Source organism: Dunckerocampus dactyliophorus, chromosome 18 (assembly GCF_027744805.1).
Source record: "Dunckerocampus dactyliophorus isolate RoL2022-P2 chromosome 18, RoL_Ddac_1.1, whole genome shotgun sequence".
NCBI lineage: Eukaryota > Metazoa > Chordata > Actinopteri > Syngnathiformes > Syngnathidae > Dunckerocampus > Dunckerocampus dactyliophorus.
The window spans coordinates 13,430,791-13,453,898 of record NC_072836.1 but is presented as its reverse complement, the minus strand read 5'-3'; the positions used below and the strand labels follow the sequence as shown (position 1 = coordinate 13,453,898).

General features: G+C 41.6%; 1 protein-coding gene across 6 annotated transcripts; it reads left to right on the top strand.

The window, feature by feature from the left end:
- Positions 1-1,635: 1,635 nt before the first annotated feature.
- si:ch211-195b15.7 (synembryn-A) lies at positions 1,636-22,917 on the top strand. Of its 6 annotated transcripts, XM_054760055.1 has the most exons (14): positions 1,684-1,821; positions 3,338-3,441; positions 3,635-3,682; positions 4,926-4,943; positions 7,394-7,483; positions 10,279-10,733; positions 12,285-12,420; positions 12,519-12,707; positions 14,880-14,974; positions 16,930-17,080; positions 18,192-18,287; positions 19,176-19,320; positions 21,175-21,457; positions 21,534-22,917. In XM_054760055.1, exons 2-14 carry the CDS (start codon positions 3,352-3,354, stop codon positions 21,691-21,693), a joined length of 1,956 nt encoding a protein of 651 aa, XP_054616030.1. In that variant the 5' UTR covers positions 1,684-1,821; positions 3,338-3,351; the 3' UTR covers positions 21,694-22,917. The 6 variants fall into 6 exon arrangements, with proteins under 6 accessions (XP_054616031.1, XP_054616035.1, XP_054616030.1 ...); XM_054760056.1 differs by lacking the exon at positions 3,338-3,441 and having other exon boundaries at positions 1,636-1,821; XM_054760057.1 differs by lacking the exon at positions 4,926-4,943.
- The last annotated feature ends 191 nt before the right edge of the window (positions 22,918-23,108 follow it).

Genomic DNA, 23,108 nt, shown 5'->3' with positions numbered 1-23,108 from the left:
GCAGCCAGGGCGTTGAGGGGTCGGTGGCTGTGGGATTGAGTCTCTGCTTTTTGCAGATGATGTGGTCCTGCTGGAGTGTGAAGCGACCAGGATGAGAATCAGCAGCTCCAAGTCCGAGTCTATGGTTCTCGCCCGGAAAACGGTGGAAGGTCATCTCCGGGTTGGGGATGAGATCCTGCCCCAAGTGGAGGAGTTTAGGTACCTTGGGGTCTAGTTCACGAGTGAGGGAAGGATGGAACACGAGATCGACAAGCGAATTGGTGCGGCATCTGCAGTGATGCAGACTGTACATCAGTCTGTTGTGGTGAAGAGAGAGCTAAGCCAAAAGGCAAAGCTCTTAATTTACCAGTCGATCTACATTCCTACCCTCACCTACGGTCATGAGATTTTGGTAGTGACCGAAAGGACAAGATCGCGGGTACAAGTGGCCGAAAAAAGTTTTCTCTGTAGGGTGGCTGGGCTCTCCCTTAGAGATAAGGTGAGAAGCACTGTCATCTGGGAGAGACTCGGAGTAGAACCGCTACTCCTCGGCATTGAGAGGAGCCAGATGAGGTGGCTTGGGCATTTGGTAAGGATGCATCCCGGACGCCTTCCTGGGGAGGTGTTCAGGGCAAGTCCAACCGGTAGAAGGCCTCGGGGAAGACCCAGGACACGTTGGAGAGACTATGTTTCCCAACTGGCCTTGGAACGCCTTGGGATCCACCGGGAGGAGGAAAATCTGGGCCTCCCTGCTTAGGCTGTTGCCCCCGCGACCCGATCTTGGATAAGCGGTAGAAGATGGATGGATGGATGGATTTTTTCTTTATTTCAACATTGTTACTAAAATGATATTTTTCCTCATCTTAGAAGTTTATTCTCATAAAATTGCAACTTTTTTCTCATTAGAAAACTATTTTTTTCTCTTAATATTTTGACTTTACTCTGGTAAAATTTCTCCTCTTGATTTTTTTGGTACAATTTTCAAAATATTTAATATTTCAATTTTCTTCTTGTATATTTTCTTCTCCTAATATTTTGACTTTATCCCCATGTTAAAAATTTCCCCCCAACCTAAGTTTCCAAAAATTACAACTCTATTCATTGTTTTTGACTTCTTTTGACTTCTTTTTCAACTTCATGCTGCTAAAATGACATTTTTCCTCATTCTATTACTTTATTCTTGTGAAATGATGGCTTTTTACAACTCTTTTCTAAATATTTTGACTTTTCATTGATTTTCACATTTTAGACCGCGCTGCGGGCTGATAAAATCACAGCCGGGGCCGCAAATGGCCCCCGGGCCACACTTTGGACACCCCTGATTTACAGTCTACAATTAGCCTAACTCGCATGTTTTTGGACTGTGGCAGGAAATTGGAATACCCGGAATAAACCCACGCAAGCATGGGGGTCCTCCCCATGCTTGCGTGGCTGTGTTTGTCCTACACACAGCCTTCTGTAATATAGAAGTAGAGTACAGTAAAGTACCTTAGTGTAGTGATTTATTCATTCATGACTCCCAGTCTTATTGTTATTATTTATTTCTGGGCCCTGTGATTGACTGGTGACCATTCCAGGGTTTACCACGCCTCTTGCACAAAAGTCAGCTCTTATAGAGATGCTTCTTGTCTTCTCCTCAGATTCATGCTCACCGTTTGGCTGCTGTGTGTGTCACTGCTGTTGTGGATGTACAGTAAATCCACTGCTCAGAGAAGGAATCTAAGGAGGGAAGGTGCAGAGCTCTAGCGGAGAAATAAGATTATGCCACAGTCCTTTCAGCAGAGAGAAGAGGAAGAAGCCTGCGGGAGCAGCGTGCATCCACTTGTGTCGACACACAGACAGGTGAGCACTGTTGTACATCAATGCAGTCTATCGGATGCTATTTTCAGCGCGTTTTATTCATTAGGTTTTTGTTTTTGTAAACTTTATGTGTGCACTAGGCTGGTAAAATGAAATGAAATCAATTTAAAAGTGATTTTATTGCATTCTGGTTATATCAGCTCGTCGTTATCCTCCCTTTAATTGTGTAAATACTGTACATCCAGTAAGTAGTAGTTTAATGTTGGTTATTTTATGAATTGTACACCAGTCTGGACAGAGAGGAAATGAGTTCAAGTGAATCTTGCAAAGAGCATCACCCTTTGCAAGCTGCAATATTTGTGAAGACTGGACAAATTACATTTTAAAAAGTCATTGCTGGTTGCTTTCCCCAAAACATAATGTAATTATAACAGAACGACTCCTTCAAAAATGTGATTAGGTACCAGGGAAAGTATTTGAAAACTTTCAAATATGTAAAAGAATTTGGGTTTAGCTTTGTAGTGGCATGTGCTGTTGAGAGATGTTGGGCTGAGGGCTGAGCTTGTGACTTGCAATTCTCAACCGGAACTCTAGGGGGGCAGTGTTTTCCTCAGTGAGCAACCACAACCCTTGTTGACTAGCCGTTTAGCTTCCTGTGTCGTAGTAGTGAACAATGGAGACTGAAGCGACATCCAGATCAGTGCATAATAACACGCTGCATTTCACTGTTGGTAACGGGAATGATGTTGTGATGTTTGAAATAGTAATGAATAAGATTAACTTTTACTGGAAAACGTTAGCTGCTATTTTTACCACCGTTACTCCTAACACTGGTACAGTGGAATCCGTTTAAGTCGACCCATTTATGTCGACAACAGCCAACTCATCAAGTCCTGGTCCACCGTCTTCTCATTACTAAAAAGTGTCCGCGTAAGCCGACATTGACTTACAAAGTTGACCGCTTTCGTCGAGTTTGAGAGGCAAAGGGGTCGTTTCTATGATGAAGTGGTACCTTTATGTTGACATATGTCATACTATTGCTAAGCAGCGTGAAACGAAGCAGTTCAGACCCTTTGAAAGAAGGAGCGGAAGGGTGGAAGGGAAAAACAGGAAAAGAACTGCCACTTCCCTTCATTAAAATGTGCACACCGTGACAGGTTCTGTGCCAAATAAGCTTCAAAATAAAAGCATAGCGGCATTAATCTGGATTCTAGCACAGCAACTAATTTTTTGGAAAATTGTTAGCCGCCAAAATAAATAGAATAGAATTTTAAAAAGATTGTTATCCACCAGAACAAAGATTTGTGCATGTATGAAAGAATGGTCAACTTGGTCAAAGCTATTCTGGGTTATGTCGACCTCTGCCAATCCGAGGGATGTCGACTTAAGCGGGCTCCTCCGCATTCCAATTGAATAAAACGTTGTTGAAAGTGTCATTTCTTGAAAATATGCATTTATTTCCTAAGCAGCCAGTCTTCATGGGCACCCCGTATATACTGCTAGCATAAATCCATATGACGGTGGTGAGGTGGGCAGTTATTTCAGTGTTGTTTGCTAGGTTTGCCATCCCAAATGATGCCAGATATGGAGCAGATCATTGGGAGCATACTCCAAGGAGACCAGGACAGTGTCCAGCACCACCTGCACAGCTACAACACCAGGGTACTTGACTGTTGCATGACTTCCGTAGACAGAAATTCAATCACAATCTAACTTACAATTCAAATGTATAACGGGTACATTGTAATTGAGGATCTGCGTGTTTCCATGTTTCCATTCCACTCATCTCATCATGAATTTTAAAATGCAAACTAATTACTTGATGCTCCTATATCTGTTATCTGTTTGCCTGCAGTACGCAGACTGCTTCTTTTGTAATAGGGAGGAGCAAGAGAGAAAACAGGTCAGTCTTTTCCTTTCCTATTTACTATTACTCTATTTTTAACACTTAAAACTGCCAGCTTCTTCAGTCCAGAGCCTCATGTTTATGTATCTAACATCCTAATTGGATCCTGACATTAACACCCGTTACCGATAAACAAGACACTCATTAGGCATGCCTGCAATCGAATGAGATCCAATGCAATGTCCGGTCGCAGTCAAAATTATTTTAAATTGTGTGCATTTGTTGATCAACTTGCAGTAGTTTGCAATAAATTAGCTTCACACAACTATGATTAAAAATGTTTTTGAATTAGAATTTTTTTTAATTACTTTGAGTGCAGCTGTATACACATACAAAACAATATGGGTCTAAAAACAGAACAATGCCCAGTTATGATTGTCACGCATTCATTTAATTCATTAATTGTACTGCTTGATACAGTTACAAATGTTAATATTGAGTGAAGCACAGAATAATATACAGTAGATCCCCACAAATTTGAGAATTGTTTTGCAAAATTATCCAAAAACAGGACGTTTCACCATGGGTGTTTTCACCTCACCATAGGTTGGTGATAATTTACACATTCTTGATAACACAGGTGAACTGTACAGCATACACGTACCACTTATAAAACCTGCAATTTTAACATGTTTATGTCATATGATATTTTGCACTTGGTCCTTGAACGCCCCATAGTTGTGCACTGAGACGCAAGTTTGTTTGGCATCGGAAGCGCTAGACTTGACCGTCAGTTCGGCCTCAAAACTTGCAGCGAGGCGATCACAAGTTATTATATTATCACGTATCGTTCATCAGTGGCGGGTGCCTGTACATTTTATACTTCAGATGCGTTTGATAAGTGTGTGAGGCACATTTAGGGCTGAAACCCGGAATGTAACCCCCACGAAAAGCGGGGATCTACTGTACACATTCTTTGTCTATATTATTATACATAATATATGTATTGTTTTGTAAAGTATTAATTGTTTATTATTTAAAAAAATATTTAATCCATTATTTATTCAATAATTAAATATTATTTCAATATTTTTTTTTATATTGTACCAGTATATATTTTATATGCATATATTCTATGTCCACACTTGAAATTTTGTATAATTTAACATTATATACTATAAGCAATTCCCGACTTTATCTATGGTAGTTTGTGTCTTTTAGCAGTCCTTCTTAATGGTTCTAATGCTTATTAAAACTATTTTTAAACATGCATTGCCACTCCTGGATTAAACGGCTGCAGCAACAAGAACTGGAAGAGGTAAATCACACAGAGAGAGATGAGCTGACTCCAACATTTCTCCGCTGTGTCTCAGAGTATTACAATAATCTCAAAGCATTTGTGTGTAATCCCATGCGTGTTGTGTAACCATGAATGTAGTTGTATGTTCCAAAGCAGTTGGGATACTTGTTGAGTCAGCACATTCCACATCCACAGCACATCCCGTCAACCTTCACCTCACACATTCACTATGAGGAATCTTTCCTTAAGCAGCGGTGCGCAGGAAGCGTTAACAATATTGTTAGGTATTTCATATTCATGTTTTCATATTCAAAATGGTGGTACATCAACCACCAAGTCGGTGGTGTCCAAACTGTGGCCCATGGGCTATTTTTGTCTGTTTATTGACCCTCTACATATTTTGAAAATAAAATTAATTCTTTATTAATGAGATATGTTATTACAGTATCTCACAAAAGTGGGTACACCCCTCACGTTTTGCAAATATTTTATTATACTGTATCTTTTCATGGGACAGCGCTATAGAAATAACACTTTGATACAATGTAGTCAGTGTGCAGCTTGCATAACAGTGTAAAGTTGATGTCTAAACCGCTGGCAACAAAGGTTTTGCTAAACTGTACTAATTGGGCCCAATTAGCTATTTTTCCTCCTCAGTGTCATGTGACTAGTTAGTGTTACAAGGTCTCAGGTGTGAATGGGGAGCAGGTGTGCTAAAGTTCGCGTTATCACTGGTCACTGGAAGTTCAACACGGCACCTCAACTCTCTGAGGATGTGGAAAAAAAAAGAATTGTTGCTCGACTAAATTACGTTCTAGGCCAGGGGTGCCCATTTACGATCGATCGCATGAACGTGACTTTGTAAATGTCATATGACATCAAGTCAGCTGACATTAAGCTCCCCTCTTGATTCGCTCTTGCTCCCCGGCGGCAAAGATTAAATGGTGAACAGATGTCTCAAGCTACACACGGAGATGCAACTTTCATCTTTATTATTCCGATTACGGATAAACTAACTCGGCGGTAAGATGCCTAAATCTATAACAAAAGTTAGATTTGATATCGTATATGTTGTATATTTCTTTATTAAAGAGACAGATCATTTCGACTTGTAACTTGCATGCTGAAACAGTGCGTGCACCCCTGATATACATGTACATCATACATAAATATAGTAAATATACCGGTAGAAGTACCTCGCAGGCTGTAACAGTGTGAGCACCCCTGTTCTAGGCTACACAAAGATTGCCAACACCCTGAAACTCATCTGCAGCAGCGTAGCCAAGACTATACAACATTATAACAGGACAGGTTCCACCCAGAACAGGCTTCGCCATGGTCGACCAAGGAAGTCGACTGCATGTGCTCAGCGTCATATCTAGATGTTCTATCCATCCATCAATTTTCTACACCGCTTGTCCTCACTAGGTATGCTGAAGAAAGCATTCTGATCTACACCTCCATTCACAACTCCAGCATTATGTTATGGTTGGTGTGTATTGACACAAAAATCGCCAGCCAATCTCAGGGCATGTATAGACACTCTCTGAGTCTCATCAGACCACAGGACATGGTTCAGATAGTGGGTGTGGCAGCAACCAGGTTAAGAGAACCAAGAAAAGTGTGTCTTAGGGTTCGGGTTGCCGACTGTCAAGCATGGTGGTAGGAGTGTCACGGTATGGGGAGCTACATGAGTGCTGCTGGCACTGGGGAACACAGTTGATTGAGGCAGGCATGAATGCCAACTTGTACTGTGACATACTGAAGCAGGCGTGATGCCGTCTTTGTGAACTGGGCCCCCAAAGACACCTCCAAGGTGACCACTACATTGTTAAAGAAGTTGAGGGTAAAGATGATAGACCTAAACTCCATTGAGCATAAACAAATAATATCAAAGTGTTGCTTCTTTGCCCATGAAAATATATTTAAAAAATATGTCACAAACCTTTAAATCAGGGGTCTCAAACACAATTTACTTGGGGGCCGCTGGAGGTAGAGTCTAGTATTGGGAGTAGGGCTGAGAATCTTGCGGTGCCTCACGATACAACACGCGATACATGGCTCACAATAACAATAATATCTTGATACAGTAATAGGGTGAATCAAATAAATAAATAATTTCACAGTTTATATTTTGCTGCATTCAGCTGGGATAGGCTCCAGCTTACCCGTGACTCTAATGAAGACAAACGGTATAGAAAATTGGTGGAATTTTTTTACCACTTTTTTTAAGTGACTCAGTCACTCTTAGTTCAGTGTAGGCTTATGTGTGCATCCTACGAGTAACATTAGCTTGTCGCAGGCCGTGTTACAGTAATCTTTGAAGACAAATCGCGCAAAATGTGACTCGGCGGGCCGCAAGTGGCCCACGGGCCACGAGTTTGAGACCACTGCTTTAAATGGTTATACTGAAAATCTAAGTGTTGCCAACAAAACACATCAGATAACTGTGCTTCTTGATGGATCAGTTTAGGAAGAACAAAACCAGGGAGTTTGTTCCTGACCCTGATCCTGACATGGACTCCGATGATGATGAGCCTGATCTACTATTCCGACAGGTGGACCACAGACCGCTTTTGTACATGTAAACACAAAAACTGTGATTACCATTTGTTCCTCGAATATTAGAGGTCCTGCAGTGTACCATGCAATTATGAGTGGTAAGGTGTTTATTTGTGAGGAGGCAAACATATGTAATTGAAATACAGTGGGGGATATCATTTTGAACCCTTTATAAAAACATGAACAGGGTGTCAATATAGTAAATCCAGAGGGAGTTCATTATGCCTTGAAGTTTGGTAGAAAAATGTTTTTTTGTATTTTTAGTGTAATCCTACTAATTTTGTCCATCTGGCAACATTTACTGTTTTGTTGTATCACAATGATTGGTGTTAAAACAACATACACTGCTCAAAAAAATTAAAGGAACACTTTGAAAACACATCAGATCTAAACTGGGGGAAAAATGATCTTGAATATCTTTCCTGATAATAAGTGGGTGATGTATTGGTAACAAAATGATGCCACATAATTTGATAGAAATGAAAATGATCACCCTATAGAGGGGGGAAATCAAAGTCACCCCAAAAATGAAAGTGAAAAAATGATGCAGCACACTGGTCCATTTGGCTAAAATGTCATTGTAGCAACTCAAAATGATTCTCAGTAGTTTGAGTGGCCCCCACGTGCTTGTACGCATGCCTGGCAACGTCGGGGCATGTTCCTAATGAGACTACGGATAGTGTCCTGGGGGATCTCCTCCCAGATCTGGACCAGGGCATCACTGCGGTACCTGGATGCATGGAGGAGATTCCAGGAGACAGGAAGTTACTCCAGGAGAGCTGGCCAGGGACGTAGAAGGCCCTTCAACCCTCAGCAGGATCGGTATCTGCTCCTTTGGGAGGAGGAACAGGATGAGCACTGCCAGAGCCCTACAAAATGACCTCCAGCAGGCCACTGGTGTGAATGTTTCTGACCAAACAATCAGAAACAGGCTCCATGAGGGTGGCCTGAGGGCCCGACGTCCTGTAGTGGGCCCTGTGCTCACTGCCCAGCACCGTAGAGTTCGATTGGCATTTGCCATAGACCACCAGAATTGGCAACTACACCACTGGTGCCCTGTGCTCTTCCCTGATGAGAGCAAGCTCAACCTGAGCACATGCGACAGACGTGAAAGGGTCTGGAGATGCCGTGGAGAACGTTATGCTGCCTGCAACATCATTCAGCAGGACCGGTTTGGTGGTGGGTCAGTGATGGTCTGGGGAGGCATATCCCTGGAAGGACGCACAGACCTCTACAGGTTAGATAACGGCACCCTGACTGCTATTAGGTATCGGGATGAAATCCTTGGACCCATTGTCAGAACCTACGCTGGTGCAGTGGGACCTGGGTTCCTCCTGGTCCACGACAATGCCCGACCTCATGTGGCTAGTGCAGGTAGTTCCTGGAGGATGAAGGAATTGATACCATTGACTGGCCCCCACGTTCACCTAACCTAGAACACCTCTGGGACATTATGTTTAGGTCCATCCGGCGCCTCCAGGTTGCTCCTCAGACTGTCCAGGAGCTCATGGATGCCCTGGTCCAGATCTGGGAGGAGATCCCCCAGGACACTATCCGTAGTCTCATTAGGAGCATGCCCCGACGTTGCCAGGCATGCGTACAAGCACGTGGGGGCCACACAAACTACTGAGAATCATTTTGAGTTGCTACAATGACATTTTAGCAAAATGGACCAGTGTGCTGCATCATTTTTTCACTTTCATTTTTGGGGTGACTTTGATTTCCGCCCTCTATAGGGTGATCATTTTCATTTCTATCAAATTATGTGGCATCATTTTGTTACTAATACATCACCCACTTATTATAAGGAAAGATATTCAAGATCATTTTTCCCCCAGTTTAGATCTGATGTGTTTTCGAAGTGTTTCTTTAATTTTTTTGAGCAGTATATTTAGTTGTGGTCCAAGACTTTTACATAGTACTATAAAGTGGATTCACGGCCCAGCAAATTTTAAAAATAATTGTATTTTTGATAATTTTTCTCCAAAAAAAGGAAGTTTTTTTTCACAGAAAAAAAATAGAATAGAAATATGTAATAATACAGGTAAAAATGTACAGCCTACAAGTACCACTGTTAGAAAGCCCACAATTGGTCCATTGTTTATGTCTTTATATGTTCACTGATAATGTTTTTTCATCATGCATTGAGATTTTACACTTTGTTCAGCGGTCCTTGAATGCACCATAGTTCTTGAGACGCACAAGTTTGTTTGGCTTCAGAAACACTAGCTTTGACAGACAACCCGGCCTCCAAACTTGCAGCAATGAAAGGTTGTTGATTGGGTGTTCACTACAGCAGTGTTTCTCGACATTGATTGAGTCAAGGCACATCTTTTATATTGGAAAAATATCACGGCAACCCACTAAGCATGCCATGACGTTCTGATATCTCGTGGAGGAGCTTTTAATTGTTCTGCCTGTCACTATATGTCACTGGCATAAATAGATGAACTACCATACATTATCCGTAGTAAATAAATAAGACGTTTTGGTCCCAATTGGTGAAATTGGATCATTTCTTGCCGCACATCTTCTGTGGCACAGTGGTTGGGAATCACTGTTCTAGCTCAGTAAAGACTGTTGTGGGTGTACCTATAGTCAGATATGTAACAGAATTTTACGGTTTAGTCTTTGGCCCTACTCTTTTGCAAAGTTTTGTAGAAATCCGTGGCAAACAGTTCTTGCCTAAATAGCTAAAACAACAACATATCGATTTTTTCTTGAGTTCATCTTTATGTCCTCATAATCTTCATTGCTGCGTCTTTTATGTCTTTCCTGTGTACATCTACAGCGCCTTGCTGCAGCTCTGATTAGCTTCATCAGTGGTCAGCTTCAATCATCACTGTTACGGGTTTGCCTGCACACACTGCGTATCCTGTCTCGCGATAGTAGGGGCCTCGCTCCCATGGCCACCTATCGCGCCCTTATCACCTTGGCAGGCCTGGGAGGCATTCGTTTACATCTTCCATGCCAACAACAACAGGAAACCACTGCAGATGACTCAGGCAGAACATGCTGTCAAACAACTGAGGATGCTACTCCATTAGTAGCCTGTGCTACTGGTACACACAGCTCAGATCAAGCATGCTGTAATGGAGGTAATGGAGGAGGAAAGAAAGACATCTGGGAGGAGAAGGAGGAAGAGATGGACGAAGATGAGAAGATGTGTCAGAAGGAGGCCATGAAGGCCTTGTGTAATGTCATCTACAACAGCCCCAGGGCGCAAGAGAGAGCCGCTGAACTCAGGTGAGAAACCGCCATACAGTGGAACCCGCTTAAGTCGACCCCGTTTATGTTGTCAACCCGTCAACCAACTCATCAAGTCCTGGTACACTGTGTTCTTCATATTACGAACCTTTGCCGCTTAATTTGACGTTGACATTCATGGTTGACTGAATGTGTCGACAAAAAACGTGAGACCCAAATGTGTGAAAATTGGTCTGACCGGGCTAAGTTGACCAACTCATGAAGTCTCTGTCCGCCGTGTTATTACTGAAAAGTGCCTACTTAAGTCGATGTGACATACATAGTCAACCGCTTTTGTCATTTCAATAATTTCTATGAATAATGGGTCTGTTTATTAGGGGTGTCCCGATCCAACTTTTCACTTTGATACTGATATTGTAGACTTGAATATCGGCCAATACTGATAACAATCCGATATCAGCACAAATCATACATACTTTTGTTACTTGTTTTGTAGTGTGGAATGTTACAAAAGGCTTGATCAAGTGATATCAGAATAGTCAGCCACAGTAGGTATGAGGAAAAACTGACCCATTTACTTCTTTATGCATTTGGTATATAGATTTATCCACAATAGGCATAATAGGAAGGTTAGCAAGGTTCAAGGTGCTCAATGAAGCGCTTAAACTCAACATTGCTCACCAGTGGGAGTTTCTAGCACTTTGCAAATGTTTCAAACAGAGGTGGCTCTTTAAAGGAGTCGTGGTTTTTGTGATGCTGCTTCAAATGCGCGATGAGGTTGGCCGCATTAAACTTCCACGGTTCTGTGCCACCACAGGAAACTTGTGATTGATTTTACTTGAGATTGACTCGAAGTTTTGCACTCAGCTGCAACGTCTTTTTACTTTTTACTACCACACGGCTGACTTCACTCCTGCTCCTTGCTAAACTCGCTAGCACACGCTGTTGTTGTGATCACAAGGGGTCTGCATGCTGAATCCGGTGTTGCTGGTAGAAGTGCTGGTGCGGAGCCTGGAATGGACTACTTGTACTAAAGTGCCAATATCGGTGATTTTTGTTGTTTTTTTGCTGATATCGAACCAATAGCCAATATCAATATCAGATCGGGACTCCTCTACTGTTTATGTTGACATGCTTCGTAGTATTTTTAACTCCTTTATTATTATTAAAGAAAAACAGCAACTTAACTACTGTCAAACAGTAACTACTGTTACACAGCATTAAAACATGCACAAAGTGACTTCCTGTTTAGTGCAAAGTAAGCTTAAAAATAAAAGCATGTACAACAGCTTTATTGCCATAGTTGTCAAGACATTAATGTAAGACAAATTACCACAGCATCTCTATTAGATAATAAAGAGAAGAGTATAAAATATAATAAAAAAAAAAATGGAGAAAAATGACAATGGCTTATGTCGATATCATCAGCGAATCCGAGGGACATTGACATAAACAGGTTCCACTGTAATTAGCAACTGTTTTTGTTTGCACTGAGATTTTTTCTTGTATAGATTGTCAACTGTCATTGTAAGGATGTTTATTCTCAGATTCTGTGACCAGCCTCACTTTTTGTGCTTTTTTGTATGGAAGGCTTCTGCAAGGTGTGTGGGAGAGTGTGAAGATTGATATCAACAGAAGAGAACAAGGCACTGGTCAGTTTTACAGGCTGAGACTGCTCTTCTTGCTCACTGCTTTGAGGCCTGAACTCAGGCTGCAGCTGTGGCAGGTACAAACAAAACCTCAAGTAAACCATTGTATTCTTATATGATTCCAATTGGTTTCAATTCTGATCAGCACTCAATAGTTTGCTTTCTCCCTTGTCAGGAGCAAGGAGTGTCAGTGCTGACCAAAGCCCTGGAGCGATGTCTGGCTGTGAGGTGGGCTGAGGGATATGAAGTGCTCAGTGATGTGACAGGAGCTCCCGTTTCCACGGAAATTGCCCAAGAAGTCATCGAGATCCTTAAGACACTCTTCAACATCACACACAAGTTCAACAGGCAGGAGCCAGATGAGGTACTGTAGCTCCACATAAGGCATCAACAATCTTTCCACTGTCTCTTGAGAAAATGTATTATCCTGATGAGGGCCCTGCTAGGTTTTTGGACCCTGACGCAGACACAAGTGTCGTGGATGTTGTACAAACACAATTTATTAAAGAAATACAAAAACACTGAAATCTACGACAAAAATAAGATTTCAGAGAAGAAAGTACAAACCAGGGACGAGCCGGATACTTGTTTTAGACAAGTATCCATTACGGATAATGCATTTTTGCCGAGTATGAGCATGAAACGAGTACATCTCGTCACCATCTGTAATCATGATGAAGGAAAATCCTCATTGAGTAACTACTTATGTATTCACTCTTCACGCTCTGTGATTGGCCAGTCACACACAGCGACCGCCCCTCCCTAGAAAGACTCGCTACAGCCGGAGAGAGGAGCCATGCCTGCCAGTATTTCATACACAAACACAATACAGACAGTGACTCTCTGCTTGCTTGGCTTGACTCCAGCTCACGTTCTCTATTTCGCTGTATTTCGGTTTGTATGATATTTAAAGTTAGTTGGTAGACTTGTTTCGTTATGTACGCGGTGCATTGGACAAGACAGAGTTGAAAACGGCTTGTGTCGGTCGCGTTGGTCACTGCCTCCACTCCAGATGGGTTCGATGAGCTTGTATCTAAAGTTACTTAGTCAACTTGTTTCGTTACGTACACGGTGCATTTGCCAAGACAGTAAACAGCTCATGTTGTGTTGGTCACTGCCTGTGGGTTTTTTTTTTCGTCTGCTTGCTTCTAATTTGGCTGGTGATATAAAGGCAGCTGGAAAACTTTGCTTGTCTGACAAAAGTCAGTTCATGCTGTTGTTCTATGGAACAAACGCGCCACGGTACTGAAACCAATGCACAGAGTGAACTCTCTTCCTGCCAGTTTGGAGGCAGGAGATGAGGAAAACAGACACGCATGCACATGGCAATATATTGAGGCCGGAAAAATGATCAAGGTAATTTTTTTCATTTATTGTGTGATTAATTAATTATCATCCCAGGCCTTGTACCTGCAAGACAGTTTATTTTCTGAACGAGAAATTTTGTCACGTTTTAATCGCACAAGATCTTGTGATACGAGAGCTTATGAGCTACCAGTTGGGCTTAGAGGTTAGTGTTAGGGCCACCTAATTTTGTAAAGCTCACCAAATGGTCAAGAAATATTTGCTTCAACACTTAGTATTTTATAACTGTTCAATCCAGCCTCTATTTAATAACACAACAAATGAGAAACAACATAACTACTGTCTAGTCACACCGCAATGGCTATTTTAGGTTATGTCTAAGGCAGCCAATCCGAGGGATGCCGACTTAAAAGGGCTCCACTGTAATATATACAAGTGTCCAAAAGAGCAAATACTTCATCTTAAGGTCGGAAAGCAAACAAGGGTTAGAAAACGAAGCAGCCTACCAAAACCTACCAAAAGTCGTGGCACAGGCAGGAGATCTCTGGTCTACACGTGGGAACCATGAAGAATAATCTGGTGTCTTCCTGGTGTTAAGAATGCTGATGAGTGCCAATTGTATACACTTGCCTCACTGCTCCGCCTCAGTCAGCCGACCAAGCTGCCTGAAACATAGAGCAGAGAGCAGGAAACACCAGATGGAAAACAGGAACTGACCAAAAAATAATAATAATAAGACTATGACACATGAATTAAATTTAAATGTTAAATAAGTTACTCCAAACAAACAATAACAATCAAATTGGTTGTTCAGTAATGGTATGATCTTCTGGCAGTGGTATCGTTGTTGTTCCACTGTGTCCATAATCTCTTCTTCTTGAAATTATATTTAATAAGAACCTTTTGTGTTTGGACCCCAAAAAACCTCACATTTTGCGGATGAACTACCTTTGTATTCATTGCAAAATGTTGCTGCATGGTTGACATTGTGGTTGAATCCAATTGTCTTAGGCATGACTAAAATTTGGATGGAAAGACATGCTTCCATTCACACTTTCAACTGAAATTCATAGAAAAAAATGTAAGAAAAAGTTATTGGTTTACCTGGGACGTTTACCCAATTTAACCTAAACCACAAACTCCTATCCCTAACTTGAATCCTAACACTAATCCCATACCGTAACCATAAACCCCTAACTCCAACCCCCATCCCTAACTTTGTTTTTTTAAGGAGGATGCCGCCCAATATCGCCACCTTGCCGCTGTGCTGCGACACTGCCTGTTGTTGTCATACGATGGCGAGGACACAAGTGAGGACATCCAAAGGTTTGTTGTACAGCTCTTAACACTTAATATCCACTTGTTAATTTACTGCACATCTTGCACGCATACATAATAAAACATAATAAAAGTCAAAAACCCCACAGGGGTCTGGCAGCTCAATACAATATGAGCAATCGATTAATTAACATTGGTAAGGACATTTTGTAAAATGTACTACACAATGAATCCCAGTAGCACATTAAAAGCCACTGTGTGCCAATACCTTTCAGAGAGGTGTTACATATTATTATTACACCTTGAGATTAGGGTCTCACGAGTCACAAGCATCAATGGGAACCAGGACTAACATTCCGATTCTCCCGGGATCGTTCAAATGTTTTTATTTCAATTCCTAGTTTCGAAGGGGGGGCAAGTCGGTGTATAAGGCGAGCCAGTGTACTGCTGTGCCTCCGACCAGGGTTTGGTGACTGGGCTCCTTGCTGGGGCTTGGGGTTGCTGCCTGGATAGTGGCGTCGTCAGTGGACAAAATGCATGCCTGCTGGTCGCTCCCCAAGTTTTTTTGTTCTTGCGATCGACCGGCAAACTCCCAAAGATGGACGAGTTTGCAACCCCTGCTCTAGAGGGGCGTGGCAACTGCTTCATATGTTCTGTACACCCATCATTCTGGGCTCTTTGTCCACCTTCCTTGTCGAGTCCAGAGCTGTAGCCAAATATATTGGAAAACCTTCTAAACTGCGTGATCATTGACTGCTTCTTACATAGCCATGCAGTCCCACGAACCATGAAGAAAATAAATAGCTTTTACGGAGGCATTTTCAAAAGGTGAATAGATTTACTTTATTTTACTTTTATTATGCGTGACAGTAAGGAAATGTTACCTAACAGTTGAAGAGTTAAGAAATATTTTATGATGGCAACAGCAAACTTGGAAAGAACTGTTACTTTTACATTCTTCACATTATTTTCCACTGCTGGCTGGGTGTTTCACTATGCAGGTTTGTCTAATGCAGGGGTCGGCAACCCCAAATGCGGCTCTACAGCCTCCTTGTTGCGGCTCCCTTTGCTGAGCTCAGTGATTTTCTTTTTAAAACTGAAGAAGGGAAAGTGCATTTTCGAAAAGAATTTCGAAAAGTATACCCGACTCACCGCAAGTCCGTGAATGCATCTGGACTGTGTTCTGACTGCTGATTGGATGAGCAAGGGGAGGTACCGGTAGGCTAGTGTATGCGGTGAGTCTCACTGGAGAGAAAAAAGTTGGCCGAGTTTGGAGTTGAGTCTGAAGCAAGTTACTGCACAGTAGAATAAAACTATAGAATTTACGAGAGAATAGCAATACGTTTTATAACGAGATGCATGCTGCATGTGTTCGGAGCCCGTGACACGGGAGAGGCAGATAGAGTGCGGCGGCAGCTGACGGTGTCACCCCGCCTGTGACTGCTGTGAGGCGGAGCAGAACAATACGTTTCACTTTTACGTCTCCAAATGCCGGTCCCTACATTTGTCGCCAGTCGCTCTTGGGATAATAAATCACCAAGAGGGTTTGGAGTCGCCATATTTAGCGAGAAAATGGCCAAGTTGGCAACACTGGGCTGCACATGAGATCGTAAGGAGGGCAAAGCCGTTCACAGATGGAGAACACGTGAAGGAATCGTTCATAAAAATATCAGCATCGAGTCTTCCAATTAAAAAATAGACAAGAAATGATTCAGAAAATGAATGGCTCCCTCTGCAAAGACAGTCAAGGACAGGCTCAATAGAATGGTTATTGATGGAAATTCAGCACAGGCATAAACGCTACTGAGCAAACAACACATGCAAAAATGCGAACTCTGATGAGCTTTTTCATGTTAAAGTTGGCTACATTTTGTTTTCGTTTTAAACAAATAGGGGAACCACTGAAAAAGACGTTTAAATGATTTCAGAGTAGGCCTACACACGCTTGCTGCACTTTTATTTGTTGAATTTTGTTGCTGTAACAGGTACACTCTTCTGTGCAGGCATACAGTAAACATTCTGTCGGCACTGCCCCTGAAATGTCTCGATGTCCTGCTGTCTGCCCATGCGCACAAAGCATCCCACGAATGGGAGGGTGTCAACATGGACTGTGTCCACACATTGCTGTGTTTTATGGAAAGACGTCTGACCAGGGCAAGTATGAGCATTTATTGGGACGAGCCAGACTGATCAAACTGATGTATAAATCCACCATATCAATGTATATACTATACAGGGATCGTACCGATTTGAAATTTCAAAGTTCCATACCATTTCCAGACTTTGTCCAGACGCAGTAAATAGATGTGTACCATTGGAGCTGCAACAATGAATGGATGATTAATCGATCAAATTAACTAACTATTTTGGTATTTGATTAATTGACTTTGAAATATAAATATGTGAATATTTTTTAATTTCCTTAGTCATCCATGAAAGCAGACATATTATCTTTGTGTTTTAGATTAAACAAGATATCCACACACACCACCTTTGACTTTGGAAAACAGTGATTGACATTTTTGCCTCTTTTATGATATGTTGCAGAACAAACTCCTAAATGTTTGTGTTTGGCTCATATTGGTTCGTGTAGGGCCTACTCGATTGCTCGAGTAATTGAAACAACAATCTTCAGATTAATCAACTAAGGAAATAATCGTTAGTTGCAGGCCTAGTATCATGTAAATACATTATGGAATTAATCGTTTGTTTTCATTATTCTGAATATGTATGCCATTATGTCATCATATATTTCCAAGGGATTATAGCTAGATAATGTTGCTCATACAAAGACTAGGCGGAGGATAAGAGCAGAGGCCATTCAACTTGTCAACCGCCCCACATTTTTTCCGGGATTCGGCGCTCACTTTGTGCTCTCAGACATCTTAGCTGACCTAGCAAGCATGTTGGTAAAACAGACGCATCCATTTGTTTGTTTGTTTTTAGTTATTCATCATTTTACCTTTTAGAAAACAGACCAGTGGTGACAGTCTTGGAAACATGAATATTTTTCCAACCTTGAGTTTACATTTTCCATACTTCTCCAGACCTGGATATTTATCAAATCAAATTTCATCCTTTTCCATATTTTGCAGAGTTGCATAGGAACCCTGTCTAAAGAGAACCAATACAAGAATTATTCATTATAGTTGTAAGATGACTGAACATTACTTAGCTTTTTTTAAATGCTGTTTTGTTTAAATGTTTAGATGTATTTGTATGACTCTCCAATGCTAATGATGACCTTCAATGTTATATCATTCAGGGTGACAAATTGAAGGAGAAGCTAATCCCTGTACTTAATCTCCTCACTGAGAGCTCTCGGGTTCACAGGGAGACTCGTCATTATTTACGACAAAAGGTACATTCATCTCATGTAGAGTAAATCTCTGCTATTCGTGGTTGTTACGTTCGGGGTCACACTTTACAATAAAGTACACAAAACTACAGCACTTACTGGAGAACTAATGAACTAATGAGTAACTAATGACTAAGGCACATAAATTTAGACTGCTTACTGAGGAACTAATGAAGAACTAATGAGGAACTAATGAGTAGAGGAGTTACTGAGGAACTAAGGCACATGCATTTAGAGTAGTTACTGAAGAACTACTGGGTAACTAATGAGTAGTGGTTAGGGTTAGCGTTAGCGTTAGGTTCATTCCTCATTAACTCCTGTAACTCCTGTAATTTTGTGTACCTTATTGTAAAGTGTTACCCGTTCCGAGACCACCCGCGAAGAGCAAATACGTGCAAAAAATTGAGAGACATTTGTGATCCTCTAATAACTATTACTATGATGCCGCATCAAGGCTGCAGTTTTTGGTGAGGGTATGGTTGTCTACTGTGACAACATAGATTTAGATGTGTCACATTTGACAGTAGCACGTTATTAATGACAACTAACTAACTCCAGTTGTGAGTTCACGTTTATAAATGGTGCCTTTGACAATACACAACATTGCCACATGTACTTTTTGCTTGTGTTTGGTAAAGTGAGTAGTCATTTACAGACATTCACTAATATTCGTAGTACAGACTCATCTATGAGTATGTTTTGGTACATTGTGCATCTATCCATTTACCTAAAACATCTGTTTTTCCTTTCAAATACAGACATTAGTTTAACATCTGTCCTCCCATTCACATACACACATAATGGAAATGTCAGTCTTAAAGGAAAACAGTTACAGTTACCTTACAGAAGCCCAGTAAACAATACTGATGGCTGTCTTTCACCCGAGCCCAGATCTTACCTCCCCTGAGGGACGTTGCTATCCGTCCAGAGCAGGACCCCACAGTGAGAGGCCAGCTTGTTCGCCTGATGACCCACGTCGACACAGATGTGAAGCACTGTGCTGCAGAGCTGCTGTTTGTGCTCTGCAAAGAGAACGGTACTCTCTTAGTCTTAAGTTAGTCTTCGAATTTGGTTTGAATCGTAATATATAACACTAACCCAAACCCCCAAGCTTAACCGCTAAACCTTCACCCTAACCCCTACATCTATCCCAAATCCTCAAAGGAATAAAAATAATTTGAACCATAAACCTAACTGTGACCACCTAACTGCAACTGCTAACTGTACTGTAACCCCTTAGCCTAAACCAGGGGTCGGGAACCTATGGCTTGCGAGCAATATCTGGTTCTTTTGATGTCTGCATCTGGTGCTCACATATTTCTGAACACTATAAAAAAATGTTTTTTTTTCTTTTCGCTGACATTTTAAAGTAAAACATTCCATATATCACAGTATTAAAAATTACATTTAAAATATAAAACATTTTAATGCATTTTAAACTATCTATTCATTCTCTACGCTAGAGCCAACGCCAACTGTCCTTCCGATATTTGTCGGGTCAGACGCCAAAACACGATTATAACTGGATTATGCGGTAGCCTACCGGGTCATTGAGAGGTCAAGAAGTAAACGTCCCGCCTTTAGTCAGTCAGCTAGTGAGCTAGCTAATTCTGTAGCGCAAACACTTTTGACGAAGAGGATAGCGAGCAGGTTTGGCGGTCTAATATGCAGTGATAAAATTTCATAGATGAAACAGTCAAATATAAAGCGGTACTTGCTCCATCTGCATCTAAATATCCAGCGGGGGACAGCCGGAAGAGCTACTGTCCAGAGTGCAAGCTAGTCAGCAGCAACTCCGTGCATGGTGCCGACGAGCTGACTGGTCTTCGGCCAGCTTTGCTGGTTCTTTAGCGATAGCGAGGAATGGAAAGCCATTCACAGATGGCGAATGTGCCAAAACATTCATGCTTGATGTGGCGAATGAACTATTTGACAACTTTTCGGATAAAGACAAGATAACCAAAGGAATAAAAGACATGCCTCTGTCAGCAACAACTGTTCAGATACCATCATGGTGGCAAATCCAGTGGAGGAAACACAAGTGAAGGACACAAAGCTTAACCTCACCACGTATCAACCAGACTACAAAGCCATCAGCAAAACCATGCAGCACCAGAAGTCGCATTAATGCCAAGAAGTGTTTCAACGTATTATTAATTAGCTTCACTATCCATCCATCCATTTTCTATACCTGCTTCTCCGCATTAGGGTCGCGGGGGTATGCTGGAGCCTATCCCAGCTGACTTCGGGTGAGAGGCGGAGTACACCCTGGAATGGTCGCCAGCCAATGGCGGGGCACATATAGACAAACAATCATTCACACTCACATTCATACCTATGGACAATTTAGAGACGCCAATTAACCTAACATGCATGTTTTTGGAATGTGGGAGGAAACCGGAGTACCCGGAGAAAACCCACGCACGCACGGGGAGAACATGCAAACTCCACACAGAAATGCCCAACGGAGATTCAAATCCAGGTCTTCCCGATCCCAGACTGTGACTGTGTGGCCAACAGGCCAACCACTAGACCACCGTGTAGCCCTAGCTTCGGTATAACAACATTATTTAAAAAAATACATGCAGAGACTTAGTATGTTCTAAAATTGTTGGTCTAAAAATGCACGCATTTAGTTGCTCAGTGTTAAAAAAATATTACACAGAAATACATTTTAAAATATGTGGCTTTCATGGCAAAAAGGTACCCGACCCCTAAACCTTGTAAAAGTACTTTCTGCCATCATAGTTAACTCCACAATATATATTAATATATATTCATTAACTATTAATTAATTATTTAACTAATTAACAACAAATTGCAGGTTATTATCTAATTACCATGCAAAGTGAACTGCTCAGTAAATGGTACGGTGTTGTTCTGTTCCCAGTGAGCCGCTTTGTCAAATACACTGGTTATGGCAATGCTGCTGGGCTGCTGGCAGCTCGAGGCCTGCTGAGTGGCAGGAGGAATTCAGGTGACTTCCAGTATGCATCCCAATATTCCAGCGACTCAGACTCAGACACAGAAGAGTACCGGGAGGCTAAAGCCAGGATTAACCTGGTGACGGGCCGGGTGGAGGCGGAGCAGCCTGACCCCATGGAGGGCATGACAGAGGAGGAGAAGGAGGAGGAGGCGTGTCGCCTCATCAGCATGATAAACAGACTATCACAGTGAGTGTCCCAACGTGGTGTTGTCTCTGCGATGAAAGTGAACATGCGACATGTATCTTTCCTTTTTCTTACCTAGGAATCAGATCATTCAGCCAGTGGGGGTGACAGTCGATGGGAGATTTGCTCCATTGTGCAACCAAATTAGTGGCTGCACATTGCAAGAGGATGATGAAGGCGAAGAGGAGAATATGGATATGATGCCAGAGGGGACAGACGAAGACAAGCGAATGGAATAAAAATGATACAGGAAGGAGATACTGTATAAAAAAATACTGTAAAAAGTCATCTTTCCATAGACTTCATTGACAGCAATAGCAAATAAATATGCAAACAATAGTAGCTTCACAAGACACACAAGTTACGAGATGACACACAAGATTGGGTCTACGAGACGAGACAAGACGACATTGAAAAAATATGACAATATATTGTAATCTTCTGCACTCTGTGTGTATGCTAGCGGAACCACCTCTACCCACCGAGACAAAGAGACTGACAAAAGGGTTCACTCCGTTCATGCCGTTGTTCTACGGAACAAACGCGCCACGGTACTGAAACCAATGCACAGAGTGAACCTCTTCCTGCCTGTTTGGAGGCCGCAGATGAGGAAAACAGACACGCACGCACATGGAAATATATTGAGGCTGGCAAAATGATCGAATTCATTTTCATTTGTTGTGTGATTAATTAATTTATCCCAGGCCTAGTGGCGTGTTTTTTTTGTCAGAACGAGAAATCTTGTCACGTTTTTATCTCATGAGATCTCACGAGAACCCGAGCAAACAAACAATAAAATTTAGTATTGCAACCTTCTGCTTATCTTCATTCCAACTATTGCAAAACATCAGTAACTTGATGCTGTGTTACTGCTGATAAGCCCAGATACTCTTGATGAAGCTTCATTTCATGCAACCGTATTATTAACTTGTATATGATGTATATTATAGGCATCTGTTTTATGATATTAGACACTGAACAGTATACTATACACAATACAGTAATCCCTTGTGTTTAACTGGTTCCAAACCAGACTGTGATCAGTGAAAGTAGGATTCCTTATTTATAAATGAAATATTTTCGTAGTTAGACCATAGAAAGCCTGTTTACGACCTACAGTTTTTAGCATTATTAGAGCCCTCTAGACATTAAATAACAAGCCTATAGTTACCTTTACACTCATATTACCCAGTATAGTAGACATAAGAGCACATAGTAAGCCATTTAATACATAAATAAGACCCGTTGCTGTAAATGCGTTCCCCAGGGGAGCTGAGAGGTAAGCGGACAGGTAGTGACATCAGATGTACAAAATTTTGTTTTAGCTTAGCGCGGGTTGCGACCGCAATTGTAGCAAATATTGTTTTTATTCAGGATTTTTATTAGGGATTATTGTGTCTGTTGTGACATCATTCAAACTTGCAATAAAAGCCTGTTGTTCTGGCGATCAAGCGATCAAGACTGGGGTGTGTCTCACCGAACATGACAGTAACATTACTGACACCTAGTGACCAGTATAGAATACTACATATCATTCACAGCATTTGTATTTTAGTTCATTTAGGCATTTTTATGCTTGAAAATGCTTAACTTCGGCAAGAAATACCTCAAATTGCTTCAATATTCAGATTTTTTAACGACTAATAGGCCGTAT

What these genes read in the sequence shown, in the direction of transcription:
- si:ch211-195b15.7 (XM_054760055.1), top strand. Translation starts at nt 3,352, where the DNA reads ATGATGCCAGATATGGAGCAGATCATTGGGAGCATACTCCAAGGAGAC. An exon ending in GAGAGAGCCGCTGAACTCAG is followed by an intron (nt 10,734 to 12,284) that starts GTGAGAAACCGC and finishes TTTGTATGGAAG; the next exon opens with GCTTCTGCAAGGTGTGTGGG. An exon ending in TGTGCTCTGCAAAGAGAACG is followed by an intron (nt 19,321 to 21,174) that starts GTACTCTCTTAG and finishes TTCTGTTCCCAG; the next exon opens with TGAGCCGCTTTGTCAAATAC.